Here is a 24534-nt window from a genome sequence, read left to right as displayed (position 1 = left end):
TTCAAATTGTTGTCATTATAATTTACTCTAATTAAGTATGTATGTATTAGTGTTTGGAATGTACCTTTTGAACTTTATAATCCTAATTAAGTACATTAAGTGAACATTATGGTTTATGTAATAGTGCTTAAGACACTATTTGTCAAAAATGTCAAATAATTGAATGAAAACAAAATTGTTACAACATTTGAGAGTATAAAATAATTTAGGGCAAGTTATAAAGACAACAACCAACACTTAATAAGAATAAAAACGTTAAAATGGTGAACTAAACAGAAACTGACAAGATTTTAACAGAAAATACTACAGCAGTTAGATAAGCCATAAGCTAAATACTACTATATGAAAAAATCTTATAAAAATAATAGCACTGACATTTCGCGAAAGTTTTTCAAAAAAAAATCAATTGAAGTTGTGTAGAGCTTCTAAAAACTAATTGTAATTTTTAAGGCTTATTACCTAGTCATACAACCGTTCTCCTAACCGCTAAGACTTTCGCCGATTACCGCAAAGTTAGTCGCTGCCGCCGACCAAGCCACCGACCAATTCTCCGGACTGTTGTATCAGCGGAGGTTCACCGATAATGGGAACTCGAGAAGTGTACGAAGAAAAGCTTCGAACTGGCAGTGTTTATCACCATGATCCAACGATCAATCCGGGTCTGGGTACACCTCGCTGCCCCCGTTGTCTCTCTCTTATCGACCCAGATTCTGTATATCTTCTTTTTTTTTTTTTGGTTTTTTACTATATCATTTTATTTACTTCGTGTTTATTGTTCTACATTGTGGTATGCATTTAAGCTGTTTGATGAATTGTCTAATAGAAATTTGTTGATTTTTGGGTTTCATGTGGATTCAGAAAAATGGTGAATGGACTATTACTTCTGTGTTACATGATGCTACAGCTGTGGTATGCTTTCTATCTCACATCTCACTCTTTTTTTTCTGTCTTAGTTCATTGGAATGAAGTTTTTGTTTTTTTATTTTTTTTGAATAACCATTGGAATGAAGTTGATTATTATGGTTTTTGTTTTGCCATTGGGTTTCTGTGGAAACTTCATGAAGTACTATGCTTAGCTTGCTTGTGGACTTGCCTTTTAACTTGGATGATTTCTTTTGTGTTAATTGTTAATCATTTATTTTTGTTGGAAATTATTACCATGGCCTTATATAGTATGAATGCATTTCGATGTTTCTGGCTTTATATGCGCAAGATTTATATATAATTAGATGGAAGAAAATGGAATTAAAAGAAGGGGAGGAATACATGTCCTTCATTTTGGATTCCTAAAAGAAACAAGTCCTTGTGGAATGATTTGGAAGGAAAACCCATTTGTTTTTCCTTTCCCTTACTCGTTCCCTTCTTGAAATGTTAACTTGAGTTATAGACACATTCATAGTGAACTGAAGATGGTTAAATGTAATATATCAGAGTTCACTCATGTGGAGAAAAAAGATATACCTCTATGTCAACTCCATTCCACCTTAGAGTGTTGATGCAATGTTGTCATGTTGTCATGCTTTAAGAATTAAGTTTGATAAGAGAGCTAAAAAGAAGCTGGTAGGATTGTACCATTAGATCAAGGTACTTCTTTAGGTTTCGTGGACCTTTTTAGTTGCAATGTTGTCATGTTTTAAGAATTAAGTTTGATTAGAGAACCCTCCTTAAGCCTTTTAATAATGTAATCTATCACGATCTTGTGCTATCGCCTATTAGTCCATGTACATTGTGACTTTTGGTATATAGACTTCTTTTGGTAAGCTGTGGGGGCGAGGGAGCTACGTGTTTCTGTTATGTTGGCTTACATACCTGCTAGTACTAACTTTCAATCTTATCTAGACTTTTGGAGAAAAAGGTAATAAGGGTGTTCTCCAATCCTTGTGAATCTTATTAGGCATTTGTTGATGATTTTAAGGACCCTAGCAACTTGTAACATCTAAGTTAATTTTTTGAAGCATGGAATGGTGTTTTCAAGATTGCCTCATATAAAGGTCTACCTAAATTGGAAACATCTTTTCTCATCTTCATTTTTTTTAGGGAGTTCCTTGATAAATTATGGTGTTTTAGGCTTGTATTTCTTCACGGGCGGGTAGGAGGAGGTTCATATGGCATAATAGATTTGAAGCATCTGAATTGATAGATGGAGAAGAAGATGAATAGTGTTTAAGAGAGGAAAAAGTAGTATTCAATGAAAGAATGATGGTTTTGTTGGGAAGAGTAGAACAAGAAAAGCCGGGGTTTGAATTTTTTTATGAAGGTGTTAGAATATGTGGTGAAGATAGAAAGATGTGATATTGGGTTATATGGTGAAAACTTGAAAGAGAAAAGGTTAGGCTAGGGTCAAAAAGAAAATAGGTGACTTGTAAATTCTCACTCTTTTTTTCTATATTTAATTTTCCTTGAACCAAGCTTCAGCCTTGGGTCATTTCCACATTATTCCAATTTCCATTCATCACACAATAAAATTTACTCACCTATATGACTACTCTATATCTCATGCAAAGTTCAACCCTTTATCTGTACAATGTAGTAGGTAAGTAAGGATTCAATAAATTTCATTAATCTTGTGCAAGTAAAAAGGGGTGTTTCTAGAAAAGATGGTAACAAATACTTGGAAATAATAAATATAATGGAGAAAAATATCTTAATTATTTTCCTCATCTTACCTAGTATGTTAGTAAATCGTTTGAATCTCATCTGATTCGTTTCATATAAAAGGTCATCGCAGTTTAATAGCCTCTTCATTAAATTAAGATTTTCTTTTATATTATTGATGTATGAGTTTTCCCGTCATTCAATACCTGAACTTATTAAGCAACCCTTTAGATTTAAGTTGAAAGTAACATTACTTAAAGATATTTTATTGATTTGGCAATCTCTATAACCAAATGTTAATAATCCCTCCTCCTAGTTCACATGCTATATTATTTTCCTGGTTCGCGTGCTAGACCACTCTGCTTACTATTCAAAATTGACGTCGCATATAAGAAAAATAAGTAGATCCTTCACTTTGTGTTGTACTTACAATTTTGAATTACTAATAATCAAGTAGGTAATTTGACAACAACTATACTAATCATAAGAAATATTTTATGTTTAATAACAATATCACTAAAAAATTGAAATAGAGAAATTCCTGACTATCACATTTGGACATGGCTGCAACAATGATGATTGAATTCTACTTAACTTTATTTAGAAATGTTTGGAAGTTGTATATGAAGGAGATGGTTTAAAAAATTTGCATACGAAAGTAACTTTTAACTTAGCTTTTCAAATCTGCCTATCAAACTAACTACTATATTTATACTTACGAAGAGTGGGGAGAGGTTACAAATCAGAATAATAAAAGATCAAGAGAATCTCATGACTGGGCTAAGATAGTTAAGCCTATTTAACCCTTAAATGACTTAAATGGTTGTCAGTGATATACATTTGACCTCCTTGACTAATGACTAATGATTGTATTTGATTTGCGCTTATCATGTTTCATTACTCATTCAAGAGGTGGGAGTCACTCAATGACATTGAGATAATGAAATGTTTGTTGTTGTACGTACTTAGTCAAAGATTTATTGTGAGTTTAAGATGCAAATGATTCAATAACCAGACGAATTACTTTGCTCATCCAGCAACTCCATCCAGAACGCTTTGCTGCAATGGCTAAGTGAAGCGTTGATTCCAGCAGTACGCTTCGGTACAGGGATCACCTAGCAGATCCGTAGCTGCATAATTCTGCATATTCTGACTTCATCTTCTACTAGAACCATTGTGGTGGATCATCTAGTGAAACCTATCATTTGTGCTAAACAATGTTATTTGTTATGATTCACATCGAAGTATGTAAATACATCATCTTAACATCATCCAACAGCAATTTCACATCAATTTACTCCCTAATTTGTTGTCTCTTTAGTGTTCACAGAGATTCATTAGTTATTTGTGTAATCTTTTCTCCCTCAAATTTTCTTCACTTTTAAAAGTCAATTCTATTTTGTTGAACTGTGTTATTTGCATTTCTATGTAGGCTGGCACTGGAATTGGAGCAATGCTAAGTGCTACACATGGTTTTAATACTGGTATTATCTCTCTTTTTTCTTTGTTTTATATTTAAATGAAAGAATGGCTCCAAATCTGATCATGCTTTTTTTAGGGATACCTTTTTTTCAAAAACATGTTAAAGGACCCAAGTGGCTTTCATTTGTTTTTGGGGTAAGTCCAGCTCATCTATATGTGGTAATTATATTGTTTGCCTTTACTCCCTCCATAGTTTTTTTGAGTCACTTGTACTTCCCAGCATACGTAGGACAAGAACATGTTCCTGCACAAGCTTTGGGATTATCAGAAATGTTGGGTTAGATGAATTACTTATATTTATTGCACCATAAGGCTACCTTGCTAACATGACCTTCAAATCTGCTAAAACTGGCCACCACCCAACCGCTCATCAACAATCATGGCATGGCCTTGCTGCGGCCAGGTCCGACACTTATAACTTGCAAATCCCAAACCACCATCCATAAGACCATAACCGCAGCATTCCTCGTCACCACATCATCATTCCCACCTTATATTCACATGGTCACTGCTGCGCAGAAACACTTTGGTGAAGCATTAGCAACCATATAGAGAGAGCTTGTTTTTGTATCCTAAGTTACAACTACCACAAAATCAACCACAAAATGGTTGAATTGTACCATTTCAGTTAAACCTAAATGATCAAATTCAACTCTCTTCAAAATTTTAGATGGTTGTGGTGTTTCACAAACACTCTATGTTATGTTTGTGTTTGGCAATAGTTTGAAAATGGTGATGTCATATGGTGGAAGTTTGTGCAGGTTGATTGGTGGTTTAGCGACTGGTAGTGTTCGTTAAGCATTGGTGGGAGATGGGTGTGGTACTTTCATGGATAGTTCTTTGGGGATATTAGTTTGATGGAGAGAGGGGGAGAAAAAGAGTAATGGTTGTGGGGTGAGCTTAAATTGTTGGAATGTTTAGTTGATCAGTAAGGAGTAAGGATTTTATTGTGACGAAGTTGCCAATATTGATAAATTGAACTATCCAAAAAAAATCGGAGGGTGTGTTGTACGGTCTCATTTACTCTTTCCTGTTTTGTTATATTAGTTTTAGCTGAATCTTGTGTGGTTTCTACACCTGCAGCTTCCACCTTTACTCATGTATTCAGCTGTTTGTGCTACATTTGGTGGTAAGATTTTGATTCATTTGTACTTTTGAATATTCTTTATTTTCTAAACATCTAGCCTTCCAACAATGGGCATGTAGGCAATGGTAGATTTTTGGCGCATATAAGTATCTGTTAGTTGTTACTCGTTAGGCTGCTCCCTGATAGTTTTGTTGAAGCAGTTTGTGTCGTCCTACTTAAAATACTTCAGACTTAAAGATTAGATTAATTTTCTTTCTTAATTGGCTTTTTTTTTTTCCTTCTAATAATTTGGCTCCGGCTTATGTATTGTAGACTCAGCTTGTTGGTGTCACTGTCATTGATGGTTTAAAGATTATCATCTGACATTTGGTTGAGTCCAGAGAACCAAATAGTTATTTTCTAAGAATTTGCGTCATCAGGATTGTAAGAAATTCTTAACCACACAAGTTCGACTACCTTACTAGTCATCCTACAACATTACAGCGTGGCGCATGCTGTAAAATTCTCATCATTTTTGATTTGCAGCGTTTTTCAATGCCTGTGATTACTCCTTTAGTTAGACAGACATGTCAAACTATTGTCGTTTACTCTGTTCCCTGTGCCAATAGACTAATCCAGTCATTGGTCAATTACCAATCATCAACTTATATTAGCAGCTCAACAGTGAAACAAGAGTAGTTCGAGTTTAGAGCAAAGTTTTAAAAGCCTCCAGGCACAACAAAGTGAAAGGGGTCCTAGAGCCTAGCCACAAGGAACTAGTTTTAGGGTACCCACCCCTTCAATGTGAGGCATAGTCCTTAGAGATAAAGATTCTGTACATTAACAAGTTGCAAAAATAAGAATGTGCCTCAGTGTGCTTTATTTTGAGCACACCTCATTGAAAACGCTTTGCGTAACCCATTCGAAGTGGTTGGGCAGATTTGCTTTGGGCTTTGGTATCCCTAAGATACACTTATATGAACACTGATAGAGTAGGTGATAAAAGGGCACCAATTACTAACACTTTGAGTCGTAGAAAGACAAACTGTAGAGTTTGGAGTTCATCTTGTTTGGAAAAAGTTGATGTCATCAGTGCTAAAGCATCTCAGCCCTCAGGCTTAAGTGATTACAATTTTTCATCTGTTTGATCTAGTTCAAATGGTTGCCAAGAAATTGTGAATATGTGATGAAGGTGCTAGACAGGGTTTCTATTGAAAAAGCAATTTGAAGTGCAAGGTCAATCTAACGAGCTTGCATCTTCTTTGGTAAATTGGGGCTGTGAGAGAGCATGTCAGCGTTATGAGAGGGAGACCGATAGTTTTTGGGAAAGATTTTAGATGATATACTTCTTGTTGGTTGCTATGATGCTATCTTAGTAGTTATGACTGTTATAAACAGAATGCTTCTGAGTCAAGAAACTGCAAGTTCTTTGTGTCAAACTTGGGAATCTTTTTTTGGTTTTTAGAAAATTGTCATAACAGTCTTCTGTGGTATGTAGGTTAGAGGAATGTGACAGGTGTCATGTTTGCAAGCTTACATGTAGTTGCAAGCTTTTTTAAGCCCATTGCCTGTTCACCCAGCCCATGATACCCAAGAATAATCAATTTTCAGAAAAGTGTCATCTGGCCGTAGCTAAATGAAGATATTTAGGTAAAACTTGCGAGGCAAGTTTGAATGGGAGGATTGCAAATAGGCATTGGAGTAGTTTTTCACTTCAACAAGAATAACAACAACAATGCCTAAGTTAGTCGGCTATATAAACCAATAGATCATTTTCAGTGGTTATTCTCATAGATTCTTCTTTTCCATTTATTTTGATTTCTAGCATCTAAACCGGTAAGTGTGAATCCTTTATATCGTTTTTCCCTCATGCCCTCTAGGTCATATTCAGTCTTCCTTACCCTCTTTTTAAGTATCCTCTGAGTTCCAACTTTCTATCTTCCATAGCAATCACTAATAAGTGATATCCCATCTTGTACATGCACAAATCATGTCAAATGATTCTCTTTTATCTTTTCTGTAATATTTGCTACTTTAACCCCTTTTTTATATCTTCATATCGAATCATATGATTTCATCTCTTAAGGTATTGCCTACTCATCCATTGAAACATTCACATTTCCACTACTTCTTCCTACTACGATCCTTTCTAAAAGCCAATATTTTAATCCATATAGTAGCGTTGGTCTAATGATCGTTTGATAAACTTACCTCTTAGCTTAACTGGCACACCTTGATCACATAATATCTTAGTATCCGCTCTTCATTTTTGCCACGTACACTTAATTCCATGGGTCACATCTTATTGGATATCCTCATTACTGGATTTCAAAATTTTGACAGAGGTTTAATGACAAGTACATGGTGCATGCTATATTTAACGGACTTATTATATTTTTCTATTACAAACTTATTCTTCACGTTATATTTAAAGTTACTATATGGTATAACTTAACTGAAATTTGATAGGTGTTATTACATGACATAGTTTGTTTGAAAATGAGACTACATTCTCTTTTCATCTTGTCGACGAATTCATACTTTCTCTTAATCTCTTCTACACACTCTTTTACCGACTTGTCTTTAGAAAGTGAAAATTGTTAAATGTAGCAAATCCTAGTTTTTTATTAACCTGATAGGGCCGTTCTTAGCGGACCCCATTTATTTGGGTTTAATTTTCTAGCATTGTAATAGGGTTGTTCTCTCTCACTAGGGTTTTTTGATCAGCCATTTCAAGCCTCTCTATTTACCGTCGACCCAAGCATAGGAAAACTAGTCTTCAATAGTATTTTTTTCGGAAAACATCATTTTCTGTCAAACCAAAGGGATCCTTTTTTGTATCTAGAGGGTTTTGTGTCAGTTGTCAATATCATTTATTGAGCACAGTTTCATTGCCCACCCATTCTCGGCCATGTTCTCCTCAGAAAAAAAGATTAACAAGAAAAATACAGCATTAGCTGTTAGATTCTGTAAGGTCTGAATTGATAAGCTAGTAACATGCTAACATGAATTGAGAGACCTCCCATCAATTTTGTAAGTCTTTGTTTTTGTTTTAAATTTCGTATTTCTGGAAAAAAGTTGATTGTTGTACTGAATGTGCAGGCTATGCTCTTCCTAAATTCACTCAGCTTACTGTGACATCGTATTATGCTGCTTCAAGTGCTTCACATTATGGAATTTCTCTACTCACTAGACGCATTGAAGAAGCATATGTGTCAGCTTCTCGGCAGGATAAACCCTCTTGATGAAGCCTAAAAGATATTGCTGATGACAGAAATGTTGCTTTGCATGTATCAGGTTAACAGTTTTGGTTACTTCCCTCATTGCATGCATCTAGAACTGGACTGGATTTTTGGTTACATCTGTTGCCCTTTCTTGTAAAATATTTTCATGTGTAATCTATAAAATGTCGGGAAGAGCAAGTTTTATACATATTCAAAGGCACTTGTAGACGAGTTCTTGTATAGTTAAGGCTTTGAGGGTATATATACCATACATTTAGACAAGCTCCGACTCAACTATGGAATGATATGATATTTATGCAGTTTTTTTTTCTTAACTACTGCTTATTTTATTGTCCACTGCCTTTCAATTTGTGAATATTCTTCTTCTTCTTCTCAATATTGAGCTTCTAACGCTGTTAGAATTTTGCACTAGGCTTATATACATCCAACTTGTAGCTTTGTAGGATGGTGGTTCATTGATCTTCTTATCCTAGCTCGTGGCCCTCACTATTGTGTGGGTAGTCTCCTTAACACCCTTTAACTGACAAAAAAATTGTATTTTTTGTTTCAAATAACTCATTGCAGTGTTAGAACAGAGCAGAAGTATGACCACATATGGTAATTAGGCTGGACCCTGATATGCTTGTATTAGGAGTCTTAAGTAATGTAGGATTTCCTTGGGCCCAGAGATCTATTATGCAATTGGGACTGGTGGTGACGGATCAGATAGTTTAAACCCCCATGTCATAACTCATGAAGAAGGTTGTGCCCCACAAAAAATTAATGGACAGCGATTTCATTAATTGTGAGGGAGGAAAAAAAAGGTAGGAGTACATATTAGAGGATGTGTCAATTCATGTTTGTTTATTAAAGATGGACAATTCAGTGATATTCAAGCTGTTCATACCCCTCATTCAACATACTTTTACTTTATTTCTGCTTTGAGGAGTTCAGCACCACTCTATCTATAGTGCTGTTTCTTTGTACGCATGGGTATACCTTGGAATATTAACCAACGCCACAATTTTTTTTTGCCCCATTACAATCTTCAATGAGATTTTATTTCAAATGAATAGAAAGCTTCTCGACCTAACAGAATCTGTGATATATATCCTTGATTTTTTTTTTCAATCAATTAAATAGCCAAAATACTTTTGGGGATTGTTCGCCTCAAAGATTGGAACTGAATGGTGAAGTGAGAGTGAAAGTGACGGAAAAATTCCATTGAAGCCAACTGACCTAATCAGAACTGAACTAAAAATAAGTGGTAATGTGAAATTAGAAGTGAAAGTGCTGAATAAAATTGAGCCCTTAAATTTTGAAGTTCTCTAGATCTCGAGCTAGCCTTGATGGCGTAGTGTAGAAGAGAAAGTTTTGGACTAAATTAAACTTTGACGAAATAGGTTTAGTACATTGAGTTTGTACCATAATTTATGTCCATGATTCTTCAAACTTTAAAACCTGATTTGGGTTGAGTGTTGAGCTTTTGAAGATTAGGTTTCTAAGTATTTTACACTTGACTTCCATGGATTTCAACTTGCTTTATTAGTAAAATCATTAGTTGAACTACTTGACAAATAATCAACATTTGCTGCTGGCGCCTGCTGCCTTAGCTTGATGTGTTGTTGTTTCACTAAAAAGTTAGCTTTGTTGAATTTTTTAGTTGCTGACTTTGGTTATGCATTATTTTTTATAATTGTTCACAGGAAACTTCTTTTTCCACAAATCATTGCTACTTGAAGTAATCAAAGGTTTTGAGGTTCTTTCTCTAACAGTTTGGCTGTCTCCTTCACTTTAGTTGTCTACTTGCTGCTTCCAATTGAGGTATTTTTGTGTTCATAGGATATATAATATCATCTTTTAGTGTGTGGTTTTGTGTAGTTTGATGTGTCTCAATTGCTTTGCCTTGAGATCATGTGGATCAATGTAATTATATTCGTAGGTATGACAGTGAACCGACAACTTCTTCATAAGTCTTATATATGTATGTTAAATATTCTTTCTTAGATATCATTAATACTTGGATAAATGATGAGGACAAATTGCAACTATTGTGACTACCATTTATTTCCAAACAAGTAGGCCTCCTGCTTGAAAGCACCCTATGCTAAATTCAAAATATAATTTTGATCCTTTTATTTCGGAATATTTATCTCACGGTTTTTTCCTTTTGAATATTCAAATTTTCTAATTCTTACTATTTACTATCTATGTACTTGGATTATTGGTATTTCTTAGATTATAGCTGCTTTTTTACTGTTAAACTCTATCTGCTCAGAAAATTTATTTGATGTCTGTGTGTATAGGGGAAAATTATATTGTGTAGGGGTTTCACTTAACTATAGTAACCCAAAGTAGCTTTAGAGCTTGTTGGCTTGTCTTAATGGCTTAATCAAACTGAAAAAATGGCTATTGATGAGATGTAGAGGGTCTTAATTGATGAACTAAATAGAAGAAAACAGTGGCTTGAGGATTTAAGTGATTAGATTTTTTTTGGATTGGAATTAGGGTCTACAGATTAGGAGGAATTATTCCTCCCTGGGGAGAAAGGGAAAACCTTCAACCAGTAAACCAACCTGTGATTCTCAGTGACTAGACAAAATTGATATCAAACAGTCCATCATAGTACTTCATCGATGCAAATTTCTGGAATTGTACGGTGTTTACTTGTGATACCGTCCTTTTTTCACCTTCTCCAGCTCTTAGTGTTTTCTAATATACTTTGCATTATTGCCCCTCTTGCTCTTTCTTATCTTTGTTTGTTTCCTTATACCGTCTCTTTAAGTTTATCTGTTATGCTTTCTCCATTTGTTACTCGGAAAACATTGTAAGTTCATAAGGATTAGATTTGGAACGAAAATCTTATTGGCAATTTCTTTAAATAGCAAATAAGTTCCAGGGCACATTGAACAAATAATGAAGGTCAGTCGGAAATTGGAATAGATTGTGTAATCTGACATCTATAGCTACTGGGTAGTACCAACTGTACTTGATCTAGTTTATAGATGGTATTTTTACTTAAGGTTCTGTTGAAATACTCTTGTGCAGAAAAATGAAATAATGGGGGAAATAAATAAGTCTAAAAAACTAAAAGAACAGAAAATAATATAAATCCAAAGTGGGGCCAAGGCAACATGTGAAGGGTGTAAGATCCATACATATATAAAACTTAATAGCAGAAAGTTACCTAAATAAGAGTCAGAACTGAGAGGCGGAGAAGGGACCCTACTGATCTAACAATATGGTCTACAAATTTGGTGGCATTTATTGATAAGTGAATGCCAAAGTCAGTCCCCAAGATAAAAATTGACTGTTGAAGAAGAGTTTAGGGGTTATGGTGAGCCTGAGAACTGATATTGATAGTGATGGTAGTGAGTTGCAATTAACCTCTGGTGCATGTTAGCATGAGTAAGCATACTGTATAAACTGTCAACCTCGTTAGCAAAATTTATAGGGTTGTGGGCCGATGTTTCTTAAATTCTACAGTCTCTTTGTGTTTTAGGAAGTGGTCCTAACAAAAGAAAATGATTTATCAGTGTGTTCTTCCTTCTCTTTCTCTTTCTCCTCAAATGCCTTTGTTGTTTCTTTTATTGTCAATAAGGGTACTCACGTAAAGATACCGTCTCTCCGTCTTCCTGATTTTGCTACTCTTTGAGATGTTGTGTTCGGTGAAAGGTTACTGTGAGGGTACTAGTTAATTGTGTGTAAAATATTACTGGTCGGTAAAAGTTGTGGTTATGGTAGATGTTGGAATATAATTTGTTGTGGAAAATCAGGAGAAAATCTTAAAACCCTACTTGTGATTTTGGAGCGCTACAAGATGTAACGTTATGAAAACAATTACACGCACCAGTAACACCTAAATAGTATTATTTCTGAAATAGCATTGAAGCCTCATTAAATCATAACAACTAATTGAAGTATTAAACTGCTACGTCCGAACACACCCTTACTATATATGGCCGTCTCATCAAGTTTGTAACACTTCGATTTTGTAACCATTCTACTTGCTTGATCGGACCGATTCTTTTTTTCCCTTGATAAAGCAACTCATCTCAAATGTTGCAAATTGAAGGAAACAAGGAAAGTACTATCGTAGTGCATCTGTCATGCACACTTTTTATATACATATTCTTGCGTAAACAGATACTCTCTTCCTGCTATGCATTTAACTGAGGTTGGCCCCAGGTTTTTCTGGTTGGACTTGGATGGATGAATGAATGGATGATGTAATGTTATAGCTTTGTCATATAAAGATGTCTTCTATTAATTCTTGTGAACCAGACACTTTCTGTGTAATGTACATTTAGGGCACTGCTTTATGTTTAAGTTTTAACCCCTTATTTTCTGTCTGCTACTCTTTTTACAGTGCTTCTTCCTGTATTAAAAGCTTTCAGCTAACATCATGGTATTGTTTTCTTCTTTATAAAAATAGTCTTTTACTGCTGCTCTCATATTTACCTTGTCCCTTCTTTGTCCAGGAAAAGTGTTTTCTTCCTTTTTTTTTTTTTTTCCAAAGGAGTATCCGTTGAGCGTTTCGAGGTTAGTTATGAAGATGAAACTGTCTGATTAACTGTTTCAGATTACGTAGTTAGACCTTAATATGTCGTTATTAGTTAAATCATTGTGCTTTTCCAAGTCCTAGAAATCTTTAATAAAGCAAAACTTTAATCAATCGATCCGAGAGGCGTATGTTGAGAAGTTTCTTCATACTCCGGATTCAACTAAAAATGTCTGAGCATATCGATTCGGTGAACTGCTTTATTTCTAGCTTGCTTTAAACTCTACTCCCTGCGTGCTATGATTGCGAAAAAAGGAGTCATTGTATATGTAGTTACTAAACACTTCCTTTCTCCGGTGAATTTGCTACCGATAATGGTACTGTCAATAGCAAATTTATTATGACGGAGGGAGTAGAGTTCTCAAGAATCAAGATTTATGGTTTGTTTGAGATATAACTATTGATTGGAGCTGTTGGTTTGTTTGTCCAGTCAAAAGTTTCAATTGATTTGCTAGCTGTTAAGTCAGCTGTATAAGTCAACTGTCTTGGAGATATTTGGTAAAAGTTGATTGTCGGTTGTTAGATGTTTAAAAGAGAAAATGTGAATCAAAAAGTCAAAAATCAATGAAAAAACTACTCAGATTAAGACTAATAGCCTTCGGTTTTGGCTTAGAAATCAGTTCTCAATCAATTTAAAACCCATGTACCAAAAACCATATTTGTAATCTAACCAATCGTAAAACGAACAGCCAACTCAAAACAATAAAAAAAATATCATTTTCTGAACACACTCGTAGGTAGTAAAGGAGGGTCCTAGTCTCCTAGATACCAACCCAAAAAAGTAACTCTACTACTCATTTATCACTAGAACCTGAAGTGCAAAAATTTCCCATACAGTACAACAGGTTAATTGCATACTCTAACTCAGAAGAAAAACCAAAAGCAGAAATTCCTTTAAGTTTATGTAAAAACAAGGAATCTTAATGGATGTTCTGCCATACACATAAACATACACTCAATTAATGCTTTATTCTTATACTTCCTCTTTTCATGCTTCATTCTAAACTCCAAAAAAACCCAACTATATTTCCTCTACCTTTCCATTTTTGGACTAACCTCTCACTCTGAATACAATCCTTTCAAGTAAGAACTTTCCTCTCTAGCTGCCTAGTTTAAAATTTATATATATTATATTAAATAATATTTTATTTTTATTTGTATTTTTCCTTTATTGTTTTGCATGGTCCATTAATATTACGATTGTATTAGATGAGAAAGTCTTGTCTGAACTTGGTCTACACTATTTTAGTATGCACTAACCTTAAAATGTACAAAATAATGTTTTTTTCATTTGACAAGTACAATTATTAGGAAATTTGCTATTTTTAGATTGGTGAATAGTACTAATTTTATATAAAATCATTGCGTGGATATATTATAAAAAGGAAATTTCTTGTTTTGGTGAAAGGTGAATAAAGGTAGATGTTGTGGAGCATACTCCTAACTCCTAAGTGAATAGGTCCAATTATGAGTTTGTAGAGGAATGTTTTTTCACAACCTAGTTTCAAACAAAAGCCACTGTCTACCTAACTGATTCTGTTTTTGTGATACATGCCAACTACTTTCCAGCTATCTCCAACTTCATTTAGGCAATCAAGCTATATAGCTTCCTACACTTTCTGTTATACTTATCTTGTTCTCTTTGAGTTTGCTACAAAACTGTTAGATTAAGTTTAATTCTTTTTTCCTTTTTTAAGGTCAGTTTAAATTGGGTTGCAAGTTAATATTTTTGAATCGTGATCGATTTTTTGATGGATTTTAGGTCAAGCTAACGTGGTATGATTGATAAAGTGTGGCTGACCTGTATAGGGTTGTGCCGCTAGTGATGGCTAAGGAGTTGTTACTCAAACCCGAAAACTTGAAATCAAAATTGGATAAACAAAATCAAACCAAAAATTTTAACTTAAATCGATTTTATCTTTTATCGATAGTGAGCTTATAATACTTACATTATGTTTAGATGAGAGGAAATTGAGGAAACGGAGGGAAATGTGGAAGGAGAAAGTCCTTCACGTTTTAAATCAATGTCTTTGGTATAATACGATATACATTGGGTGACTTTAACAAATGGAGATAGGTAGAGATATTATAAAATTGAAATTATAAAAATCACTCTCAGTACATGCTTCAACCATCATGGGATTATATTTTACAGTAGTGGGGACAATTAACAAAATGTAATTCATGAAATTAAGTGTGGGTGGCAAAAATAGAATGCGTCGACAAGGATATCATGCGATCGAGGTGCATCACTAAAGCTAAAGGCAAGTTTTATCGGATGACCATTTAAACATAGTTAATCTATGGAACTGAATGTTGGTGTTTTAGAAATGATCACAATAGGAAAATACCAGTAGCGAAAATGTACATGCTAAAATGGATGAACGAACATACCTTGAGAATTGAAATTTGAAGTGAAGATATAAGAAAGCGTTTAGGAGCCGTAAATAAAAGTAAATGTTTAAGTTGGTTTGAGCATGTGTAAAGATGAAATATTAGTCGCCCATTATGGAAATTACAAAGTTGAACTTGTGGAACATAAAAAAGTGTGATGAAGATCCAAAATGACTTAAAGGGCACGAGTGAAAAATGATACGCCAAATTTATATAAGTTGACATAATACAAAATTGAAATGCATGGAAGAAAATTTTCTATAGCCTACTACTGAAATTGATCTATTAATTTATGTAATCAATCTCAATATTTCAGGATTAAGGCTTTTAATTATTAATTCATTTGAATAAAATTAAATGTTGTCGGTTGCTTAACCAATGTCACGAGGATGTAAATTAAAATACAATTTTAGTCGATAAGGAAATGGAAAAGCCGAGAAATGGACTGGTGTGGCCACCCACAAAAAGTCGAACTTATGTACTTGCATAATTGAAGTAGCCAAGATAATTTTTTCAAACAAAGCTTCACATTCATTAAAAAACCCATTTTCATTTAAATTGAGTAAACATTTTTTAAAAACAATTAAAACTTAGATTTATTTCCATCAAATGAGAATAGGTTGGATTATTAATATTAGATTTTTCTTAAAAATAAAGTCAAAATATTAGAGAGCCGTAGCTTAATCATTCCATCCAGGGTCAACTTTGAGATTTAAGAGGCACAGAGTAAAACAATAAATATAGGCTCTAAATATTAACTATTATAGCAAGTCTTGTATGAGACATTCACACCGTGCGACGAACCAATATGATCAATTAATTTCTCTAATTGATAACTTATTTTAAGGTAATGAATGAACACGTTAAGGTTATAAGTGATCACTTTAAGATAATAGTGTACATCAGATCAACCTAATACAGATGGTCGCACTATGAGACCATCTGATTTACAAATTTGTGTAACTATTAAAGTTTCGTTCTTTCTTATATTTTTAGATTGGCTCAGGCCACAAGCCCCTCTTACCCCCTCAAACGGTCGAATCTGACTCTAACACCTAATCGTTGAAGTACATCAAAGATTAGGCTTATCAAGTTGGCTTGTTTTAGACAATTTCTCCTCTTATTTCTCCTCTTAGTTATATTAAGTTGTATATAAAATTTCAACCAATTTAAAATTAAAAATAACTTATCACAAATATAAAATAAAATTGTGTACATCTAATTTTGCGATAATGGTTGGAATACTTGAGTGACATTAAATTGGGAAATGGGAATGGGATCCTGCATCCAATTGGACATATTTTCCCAGTTCTATATGACTCTATATCTTGTGAATATAAGGCCCTAGTGATAGATCATGTTAAACACTTTAATGCATTGGTCCAAGTACACATTTTAGTGTAGTTCATAATAAATTTCCTGTTCCATTCTGCGTTTTGTAAGACCTCATTCAATGAGGAGGTTGTACATCATCAAACTTATTCTAAGTTCCGCTTTAAAATCGGATCTTTTTTATGTTTATATTGGTTTTTACATTATCGTAGATGCAATTTTAGAATCTGGTCAAATTGAGTTTGGTTTTATGATCGTGTAAATGTCGGGGCATTGAGCCTGTTTTGAACACCTCTAAATGCAAATCATGCAGTTTCTAATTAGTCCCTTTGTTCCAATAAATTGTCCCATTTTTCATTTTAGTTTGCCCTACTCTTATCGAATTTGCCCAATTTTTATTTTTGGCAATAACCGACATTATAATTTTAATTTCACCAACACATTTATCATACCTTTTGATCTTATCCATATACTTTCCTCAGTTTCCCGAAATATATCTTTTTACCTCTTTTACTTACTTTTCTTAGTTTTCATTATATTTGTAAATAAACTATTTTCAGATGTAAAAATAATGAGTCTAGTAATTAAAAATTTTCCATTTCATCTTTACAAAAGAGATTCAATTCCCAATAACTATAAAAATTAAAATTAATTCCCTCCCGCTATTTCCCGTAACAGTTTCTAGCTAGGCTACCCCGAAACAAAAATAGATTAATTATTTTGTTGTTGACAAGACTATAAAAAGTTTACACTACAATTATGTTTGCTGCAAAATCAACTAGTAGCTACTCACTCTATTACTATTAGTTTTCTAAACTTTTGATGTTGAGTCACACTATTATTTTTCCACATTTTTATTATCAGCACTACCTCTACATTTATTTTATATAAAGTATACTCCCCCTATTCACCTTAGGAGTCCCATTTGACTTTTCACGGATTTTAAGGAGAGTTAAAAGTGGGACCTTAAGGGTAAAAAAGAGAGTGGTATTATGAGTTTTTTAATATAAGGAAGGAAAATTAGTATGGGTAATGGAGGGTATAATTGAAAATAGGATAAAGTTACTAAGGGCATAAAAGCCAAAAACCCATACCAAAAATAGAAATGGGACAATTAAGGTGACTTAACCATAAAAGAAAATGGGACACATAAGCTGAATAGGAGGGAGTATAATATATTTTGACTATTACCATAAATTAAAGCTTTAAAATTAAGTTGATTTATTAAAATGGTATTAGAGTTAACGTTATGAAAAGTTACTATTTCAAATCTCATTAATTCTAATTTTAAGTTTAGCTTTTCCATCACAGTTTTGGCTCAACAAGATTCCGTGTGAGGATATATTATATAACAAAGTATATAACATTATTTTGAGGCTACAATTATAAATTTAAACTTTTAATTAACTTAATTTCTCTATAATTTTGTAATATGGTAGAATCATAAGCTTAAGCTATATGTTTGTTGGTTTCTTTAATTGCAAAAAAATATCCAAAATAAATTTGTAGTACAATAATGGATGTATACATGTTTGTAAATAGGTACATATTCCCCTCTCCCAAACAATTAACTTTATTATTTTTTTTTGTTTTATTAAATGAGATATTTTTTATTTTACGATGTGACTCACGCTACTTTTAAATTTTTATTCACATTTAACTTTCTTTTCCATAGAAGTATTTTTTTCTATAAAATATATAGATTTTATCACTTTAGTAAGCTTTTTTATATTTATTTTAAATCAAACTTGAGACTATTTCTATAAAACTGATACAATAATATATGTGGGCCAGGCTCTCTTTTGTCTATCCATGTTTTAGGTTCATTCACCCTTACAAGAAACAAAGATGTTGGGGGGCAGTGTCAATTTTTATAGTGAAGGTCCCCCAAACTGAATCTACTTCTAGATTTTCATCATCTCATTTTTCCTATATTGTCCTTTTCCGTAAATTTACCACATATTATTTCATAGGTTTAGAATATATTAAAACCAATCAAGTGTTATTAAAGAATTTGTCCACCCATAAATTGCAATTAGAAAATAATAATAATAATAATAATAATTAATTAGAGTAATTTATATCATGACGATACATGATTATTTGCAACTGAAAGAAATCCCATAAAAAACTTTTTTAATATTAATTAATTCGAGGCTTTTTTTTTTAAAAAAATTACCTTTAACAATTAAAGTTGTAAAAACTAAATTTATAATTTTTTTAAAAAAATTACCTTGAATTATATCTACTTATTTGCAATATATCCTCATTTATACCTTTCTTCTGCTGATAATTACTTAATAACTTTCGATGTAGCTTCTAAATTTTTCTTTGAGTTGCATGCATTGTAAAAATTGTATTACTTATATAATAATTGTGTTAAAAATGTAACTTTGCATATTATTTGAAAATTCTCATCACAGAAAAAAAGTTATCCTATAATTTTATTTTTATTATTGATTTTCAAGATCATTAATATATATGATGTACAAAATAAAAAAATTAAGTTTGATGTAAGTCAACTTTAATTAAAAAATTAAACTTGATCTAATTAGACACTTAGACTAGAGCTAATAAAACTTTAAACTTTTATTCCATTTAAAATATGTCTTAGTTAGATTTTTTTTTTCTTGAATTTGACATTGACTTTATATGAGATGTTTAGGCTAATTATCATGACCATGACTTACTACCTCTATCTTAAAGAAATAGCCTAAATCATAAATGGTGTGTGAATATAAGAAAAATAAGTAAAGGTCTTACAAAAATATTTCATATTTTATGAAAAAGTGAGAGAAATATGTGAATTTGATGACAAAGTAAATTAAATGGAGGGATTAGAATTAAAAATGTAGCCATTTCCAAAAAATAAAAATTGAGCAAATACAATAAAATAGACAAAAATGAAAAATCTACTAATTCGTTAGGAGTTTGGGACAAAGAAAATGATTAATACGAGTGTATGTGTCCATAATTAAGAAAGTGTTCTATCTGTCTCATCAAATTTGCCCCATAGATATTTAGTGGAGAAACTAAAAAAATAAGACAAAAAAATATTGTAGGATAATGAGAAAAATACGTCTAAGAAGTAAATAGATAAGTTAATTAAGTTACTGAGAATTAACGAAATAATAAATATGAAACAAATTTCGTAGGATATATATATATATAATTGAAATTTGTAAAAATTGAGAGAAAGTTAAAAAATTGCAGGCATAATGAGGTGAAATATGTGCGACTTTTGCAATGCAATGAGGCAGGAGCCATCCAGACCACCGCAGCAGTTCTGACGAAACATTACAATACAGCCCCACACGTGTGTAATTACAACTTCACATGAATTATCCATTGGAGCCTTCCTAGGGCTCTTCTTCAATTTTTATTCCTTAATTTTGTCACCACTTTATTTATTTTCATTTTATAATTTATATTTCTCTTATAAATTATAGGAGATAGTATTTATGTTTTGACAACACAAACCAATGACATACATCTACTATTTTCATTCAATAATATAAGTAGCATGATTAATTAAGTTGGAGTATTAAGTATAAAATATACTCCCACCTTTCCTCTGATCTGTTTTTTCCATTTTTCGTAAATTTAATGAGCTAAATGATTTAAATTGTGTGTGTTAAAAATGATGAAAATTTGGTCGATATTCAAAAAATATATATTAAGACGAATCCATCAAGATCTCATATGAATATGTTTTTGATATTAATTGATGAATAAAAAACAAAAAAGAACAAATGAGAATATAGTTTTATGGCATATCAATTTGTTAGAGATAATATAAATATAGAAAATAGTGTATTTTGTCATAAAAAAGGATTGTTTATCAAATAAAAATTTAATAATAATATTTATAGTAAATTTGGAAGAGTTTAATAAGAAAAAAGACTACTAGAATCTAGGGTTATATATATATATATATATATATATATATATATATATATATATATATATATATATATATATATATATATATATATATATAAAATCAATTTCGAATAGTAGAATGCATTTGATTTTGAAGGAAATACTAACAATTTCCGATCGTACAAAATTGTCAAAATACCAAATTTGAAATTTATTTCCAGGAGCGTAATAGCAGTTCAAAAGTTTCAAATCAACCAATTCTATTTGATTTTGATGGGCATCGTAGCAATTTTCAGATTGTGTAAAATTGTCAAAATACCAAATTGGAGCTTATTTCCAAAATACTAATTCAACCTCACAAATCCTTAATTAGAAAAATAATAGTGTAAATGGTACCAAATCAAAAATAATTCATCCTTTATTCATAGTGATTGAACATTTTTCCTCTCACTTCTGATCCGTTTCGGTTTTAAATTGAAGCAGCAAATAAACATATCCGCTGCCATCACGTGTGTTTAAGGTCTAAACCGCAGCATATATGACACAAAAAATCGTTGTATGTATAATATTTTTTCCACTAATAGATAAAAATTAGCTTCTCACCAAATAGAAAATTTATATCAATTCCCCCTCTCCCTCACTCTTACCTATAGAGAATTATCCATACACCAAATTAAAAAATTTATATACTCTTCTTCCAACACATACAAAAGAAATTTACTTCCAAGCTTATTCTTATGTATATAGATTACTTAATAGTAATACTATAACAATTTAAGTCCAACAAATGAAATTTCTATTAACTATCTTGTTAGATACCATTTTACAGTGAAATGATTTCAAAATAAGAAATTCATATATTAATTATTATTATATTAATTGAATTATGATCAATCTATAAAAAACGCTTTACGGTGAAACCATATCACACAAGAATGGGTGAGTTCCTATTAACTTTAAAAAGACGTCATTCACGTTTATATTGGATTCCTCCATTGACATACATTGAAGAACGAAGCTGCTCACTTATACTCTTATAGTCTGTCGTCTTTTAATCCTCTATAAACTTTAATCAAATTTAAAATTTTTATGAGCGAATTTCAATTGTTGAATATATGATGATGAGTCGCTTAAATGTTGATATGAAAATAAGCTAATTAAACATAAACCTGAATCTTCTCTTTTTTCATCAAAATAATTTAATTACATAGCTAAATAAAAAAAAAAAAAAGTCAAGCTTAATTGGCTTCCACAAAGGAATAATTAATTAAGATTAATAATTCTAATAATTAGCAAAAGTACACAAAAGTACTCCTCAATAAACCCTAATTTTTGTTCAAGAGCAAGCTTAGCTCTACTAATAACTAAAATAAACCAATGACATAAATAAAAGTATTATATTAAAAAAATTATTACAAATGAAGATCCAAACTCACTTGGTCACTACTTCCACGGCGAACTTGACCCGGATGAGAAGAACCCATACCCATATTTATATTCATACCCGGATGATGAGATCCAGCAAGTAAAGGCAATGAACGGTCACGATGAAGTGAGCTAGCATAAGTATGATGATGAGATGAATGAGAATGAACTGTTGTAGGGATCCGCCAAACTGTTAATGGGTTACCGTTTATTGTTGGTGGGTGGGTTGGGTTTTGGGTGGGGTAGTGATAAGAGTACCTGGCTGTGTTGGAAAGTGATGTAGGGTAGTAAGAGTTAGTTGAAGTACGGTGATGGTAGCTGTTAGCTAAGCCATAAAAATGGTGATGGTGGTGTCCGGTGGGGTCCGCCGTCATCATGGCTGACTGAAGGTGGGCCCTTTTAGCATGTTGTCTTTCTCTTTTGTGTGCATTTTGGTGGCCTCCAAGGGCTTGTGATGTAGGGAAGTTTCTACAACAATAATGGCATTCAAATTTCCTTCCACTACTTTCACTAGTGGTGGTTGTGGTGGTGTTGGTGGTGGTGGTGATGGTGGTTTCGAGGTTGTTGCTATCGCCGGAATCAGAGTTTTCGGTGGTGGCGGTGGTGGAGGAGGAGGAGAAGTCGATGCCGAAGAGGCGGATAGCCGCAGTGTTGGCGGTTGCCGAGGAGGAGGGTTTGGTGGTGGTGGTCGGGGCGGGCCGGATGAAGGGGAGTTGAGAGAAGGAGTCTACATTCATGAAATCATGGGTTTGATCTAGGGAGTTACTAGTAGTAGTTGTAGGATTTATTGAGGTTTTCTCCATTATTGGGGTATTATGATGGGTTTTCTTAGGTTTTTGTTGGGTTGGAAGGGTTATTTTAGGAGGGGGGTTGGGGTGGGGTAATGACTAAAGGGGAAGATAATAGAAATGAAGAAGAAGGGAGACAAAGGGATTGGAGGGAAAAGGGGGGGAGGCAAATGGGAAAGGAAGGAGTTGAGAGAACTATGTATGTGGAGTTGATGTGGTGGAAGGAAAGGAAAGTAAAGGGGCTAAATGGTGGGGTCTAAGTAAGGGTAAGATGTATATGTTGAAGTATGTATTGTACAATTGGGGGCCTCTTGTGTATATGATGTTTTCTACAATTTCCCACCTCAATAATCCAAACAAATAATCAATTAAAACATTTTGATTATTATACATATTAGAATTACCTTTTGGTGTTCTTACCATCTTACCTCTCTCGTTCTTTTTATTATTAGTTATTTGTTTTCTTTTTTGTTTTCTTTTGTAATTGATTCTACTTATTTATTTTATTTATATGCATTTAATTTATCTTTTTCGTGTAGCTACGTCTCCTTATCTTTCTCGAGCCGGGGGACTTTTTTGGTCGCGCTCTTCTTTATGGGTATGAGTTGTTGCCGTCCTTCCCTCCCCAGACCCTGTCTATAGTTTTTCTATGAGCGGGATACACTGGGTAGGATGATGATGATGATACATATTAGAATTGAGGAATTATATATTTTTGAAAATTATACAACTATACTTATATAAAGTATTTGTAATGCATGTATTGTAGAACTATATATCTATATCATCCAAGTTCATTAAGATGGAAGTTGAAGCATTCAATCCAAAGAGTAAGGTAACCCAAGAATCATAAAATGTGATATCATCTGGTGTATGTTATGTCACATTTGATCTTTGTTTACAAACTTTATGAAGGGAGGGATTGTTATACATTACTTTTCAATAATTTAGTAAATACAATGTGACAAAAGTATATAGCATATGAATATTTTTTTATTGTTGGCCACCATACTAGAGTTATTAAAGAAAAATTTTAATAAATAGATCAGGTCAAAATGACTTATTTAATTAGTAGGATTAAAAATTTTAATTCAAACCCACTTATTTTAGATTAGTCTGCATATCAAGTTAACTTTTGCCAAACTTGATTAAACTAACTAGTTGGTCATTTGAAATTCTTCTTAAAGTTGAAGGTTTATATAACCATCATTATCTTCAAAACAAATAAAATTATCATCTAACATATAGAAGTGTCATAGTTAGAGTGAACAACCCGATATCCCACACAAATCAGAATTTAAGTTGGAGAATGATAACGAACAGATCATACACATGTTCCCTCCAAAGTGCTTACAAGAAAAAATACACGTACTCAGTTTATCTAATGAAAAGAGTAGCATCAAAGTGTTGATAGTAATCACGTGGTGATCATTGCTTAAGACGACCATACAAGGTTTAAAGATATATGAAGACATGATATAGAACATGCTTATCAACAACACTAGGTGACTAATGCATTATTGACATATTCCTTCAAGGCAGATCACTTCAAGTCACCATTAAATTATGTACTTCATTTTCCAAATATAACTAATTATTAATAGATCATATTTTTATTATAAGATAGCCGTTAGGCTAAATGCATGAGATAGTTAGCTGAAAATCGAATTCACAATTCTATCGAGCTAAAAAAATAATACATACTCGATATAACTGAGACAATACTCAATTTTTAATTTTTTTTATATGAAAAATAGATTATTTTGAGTCATAGTTAAAGAGACT

The 24534-nt window shown here is 32.6% G+C and overlaps 2 protein-coding genes across 4 annotated transcripts; one reads left to right on the top strand and one right to left on the bottom strand.

The window, feature by feature from the left end:
• Positions 1–391: 391 nt before the first annotated feature.
• On the top strand, positions 392–20414 carry LOC130825095 (uncharacterized). Of its 3 annotated transcripts, XR_009046836.1 has the most exons (8): positions 392–712; positions 859–909; positions 4028–4079; positions 4154–4212; positions 5161–5206; positions 8246–8440; positions 10074–14011; positions 19868–20414. XR_009046836.1 is itself a non-coding variant. In XM_057690138.1 (6 exons), exons 1-6 carry the CDS (start codon positions 584–586, stop codon positions 8386–8388), a joined length of 480 nt encoding a protein of 159 aa, XP_057546121.1. In that variant the 5' UTR covers positions 392–583; the 3' UTR covers positions 8389–10033. The 3 variants fall into 3 exon arrangements, 1 of the variants encoding a protein (XP_057546121.1); XR_009046835.1 differs by lacking the exon at positions 19868–20414 and having other exon boundaries at positions 10074–18668; XM_057690138.1 differs by lacking the exons at positions 10074–14011; positions 19868–20414 and having other exon boundaries at positions 8246–10033.
• Positions 20415–20723: 309 nt separating this feature from the next.
• LOC130825094 (zinc finger protein 8-like) lies at positions 20724–22989 on the bottom strand. Its single transcript, XM_057690137.1, has one exon. The coding sequence runs from the start codon at positions 22762–22764 to the stop codon at positions 21949–21951; it is 816 nt and encodes a 271-aa protein (XP_057546120.1). The 5' UTR covers positions 22765–22989; the 3' UTR covers positions 20724–21948.
• Positions 22990–24534: the final 1545 nt, after the last annotated feature.

The sequence above is a fragment of the Amaranthus tricolor genome, chromosome 10 (assembly GCF_026212465.1).
Source record: "Amaranthus tricolor cultivar Red isolate AtriRed21 chromosome 10, ASM2621246v1, whole genome shotgun sequence".
Classification (NCBI taxonomy): Eukaryota; Viridiplantae; Streptophyta; class Magnoliopsida; order Caryophyllales; family Amaranthaceae; genus Amaranthus; species Amaranthus tricolor.
This window is presented reverse-complemented; position numbering and strand designations above follow the sequence as displayed.

Excerpts from the sequence above, each read along its gene's own strand:
- LOC130825095 (XM_057690138.1), top strand. The coding sequence starts at position 584 with ATGGGAACTCGAGAAGTGTACGAAGAAAAGCTTCGAACTGGCAGTGTT. Across the intron at positions 713-858 it reads CTCTTATCGACCCAGATTCT|AAAAATGGTGAATGGACTAT; the intron begins GTATATCTTCTT and ends ATGTGGATTCAG. Across the intron at positions 5,207-8,245 it reads TGTTTGTGCTACATTTGGTG|GCTATGCTCTTCCTAAATTC; the intron begins GTAAGATTTTGA and ends CTGAATGTGCAG.
- LOC130825094 (XM_057690137.1), bottom strand. The coding sequence starts at position 22,764 with ATGGAGAAAACCTCAATAAATCCTACAACTACTACTAGTAACTCCCTA.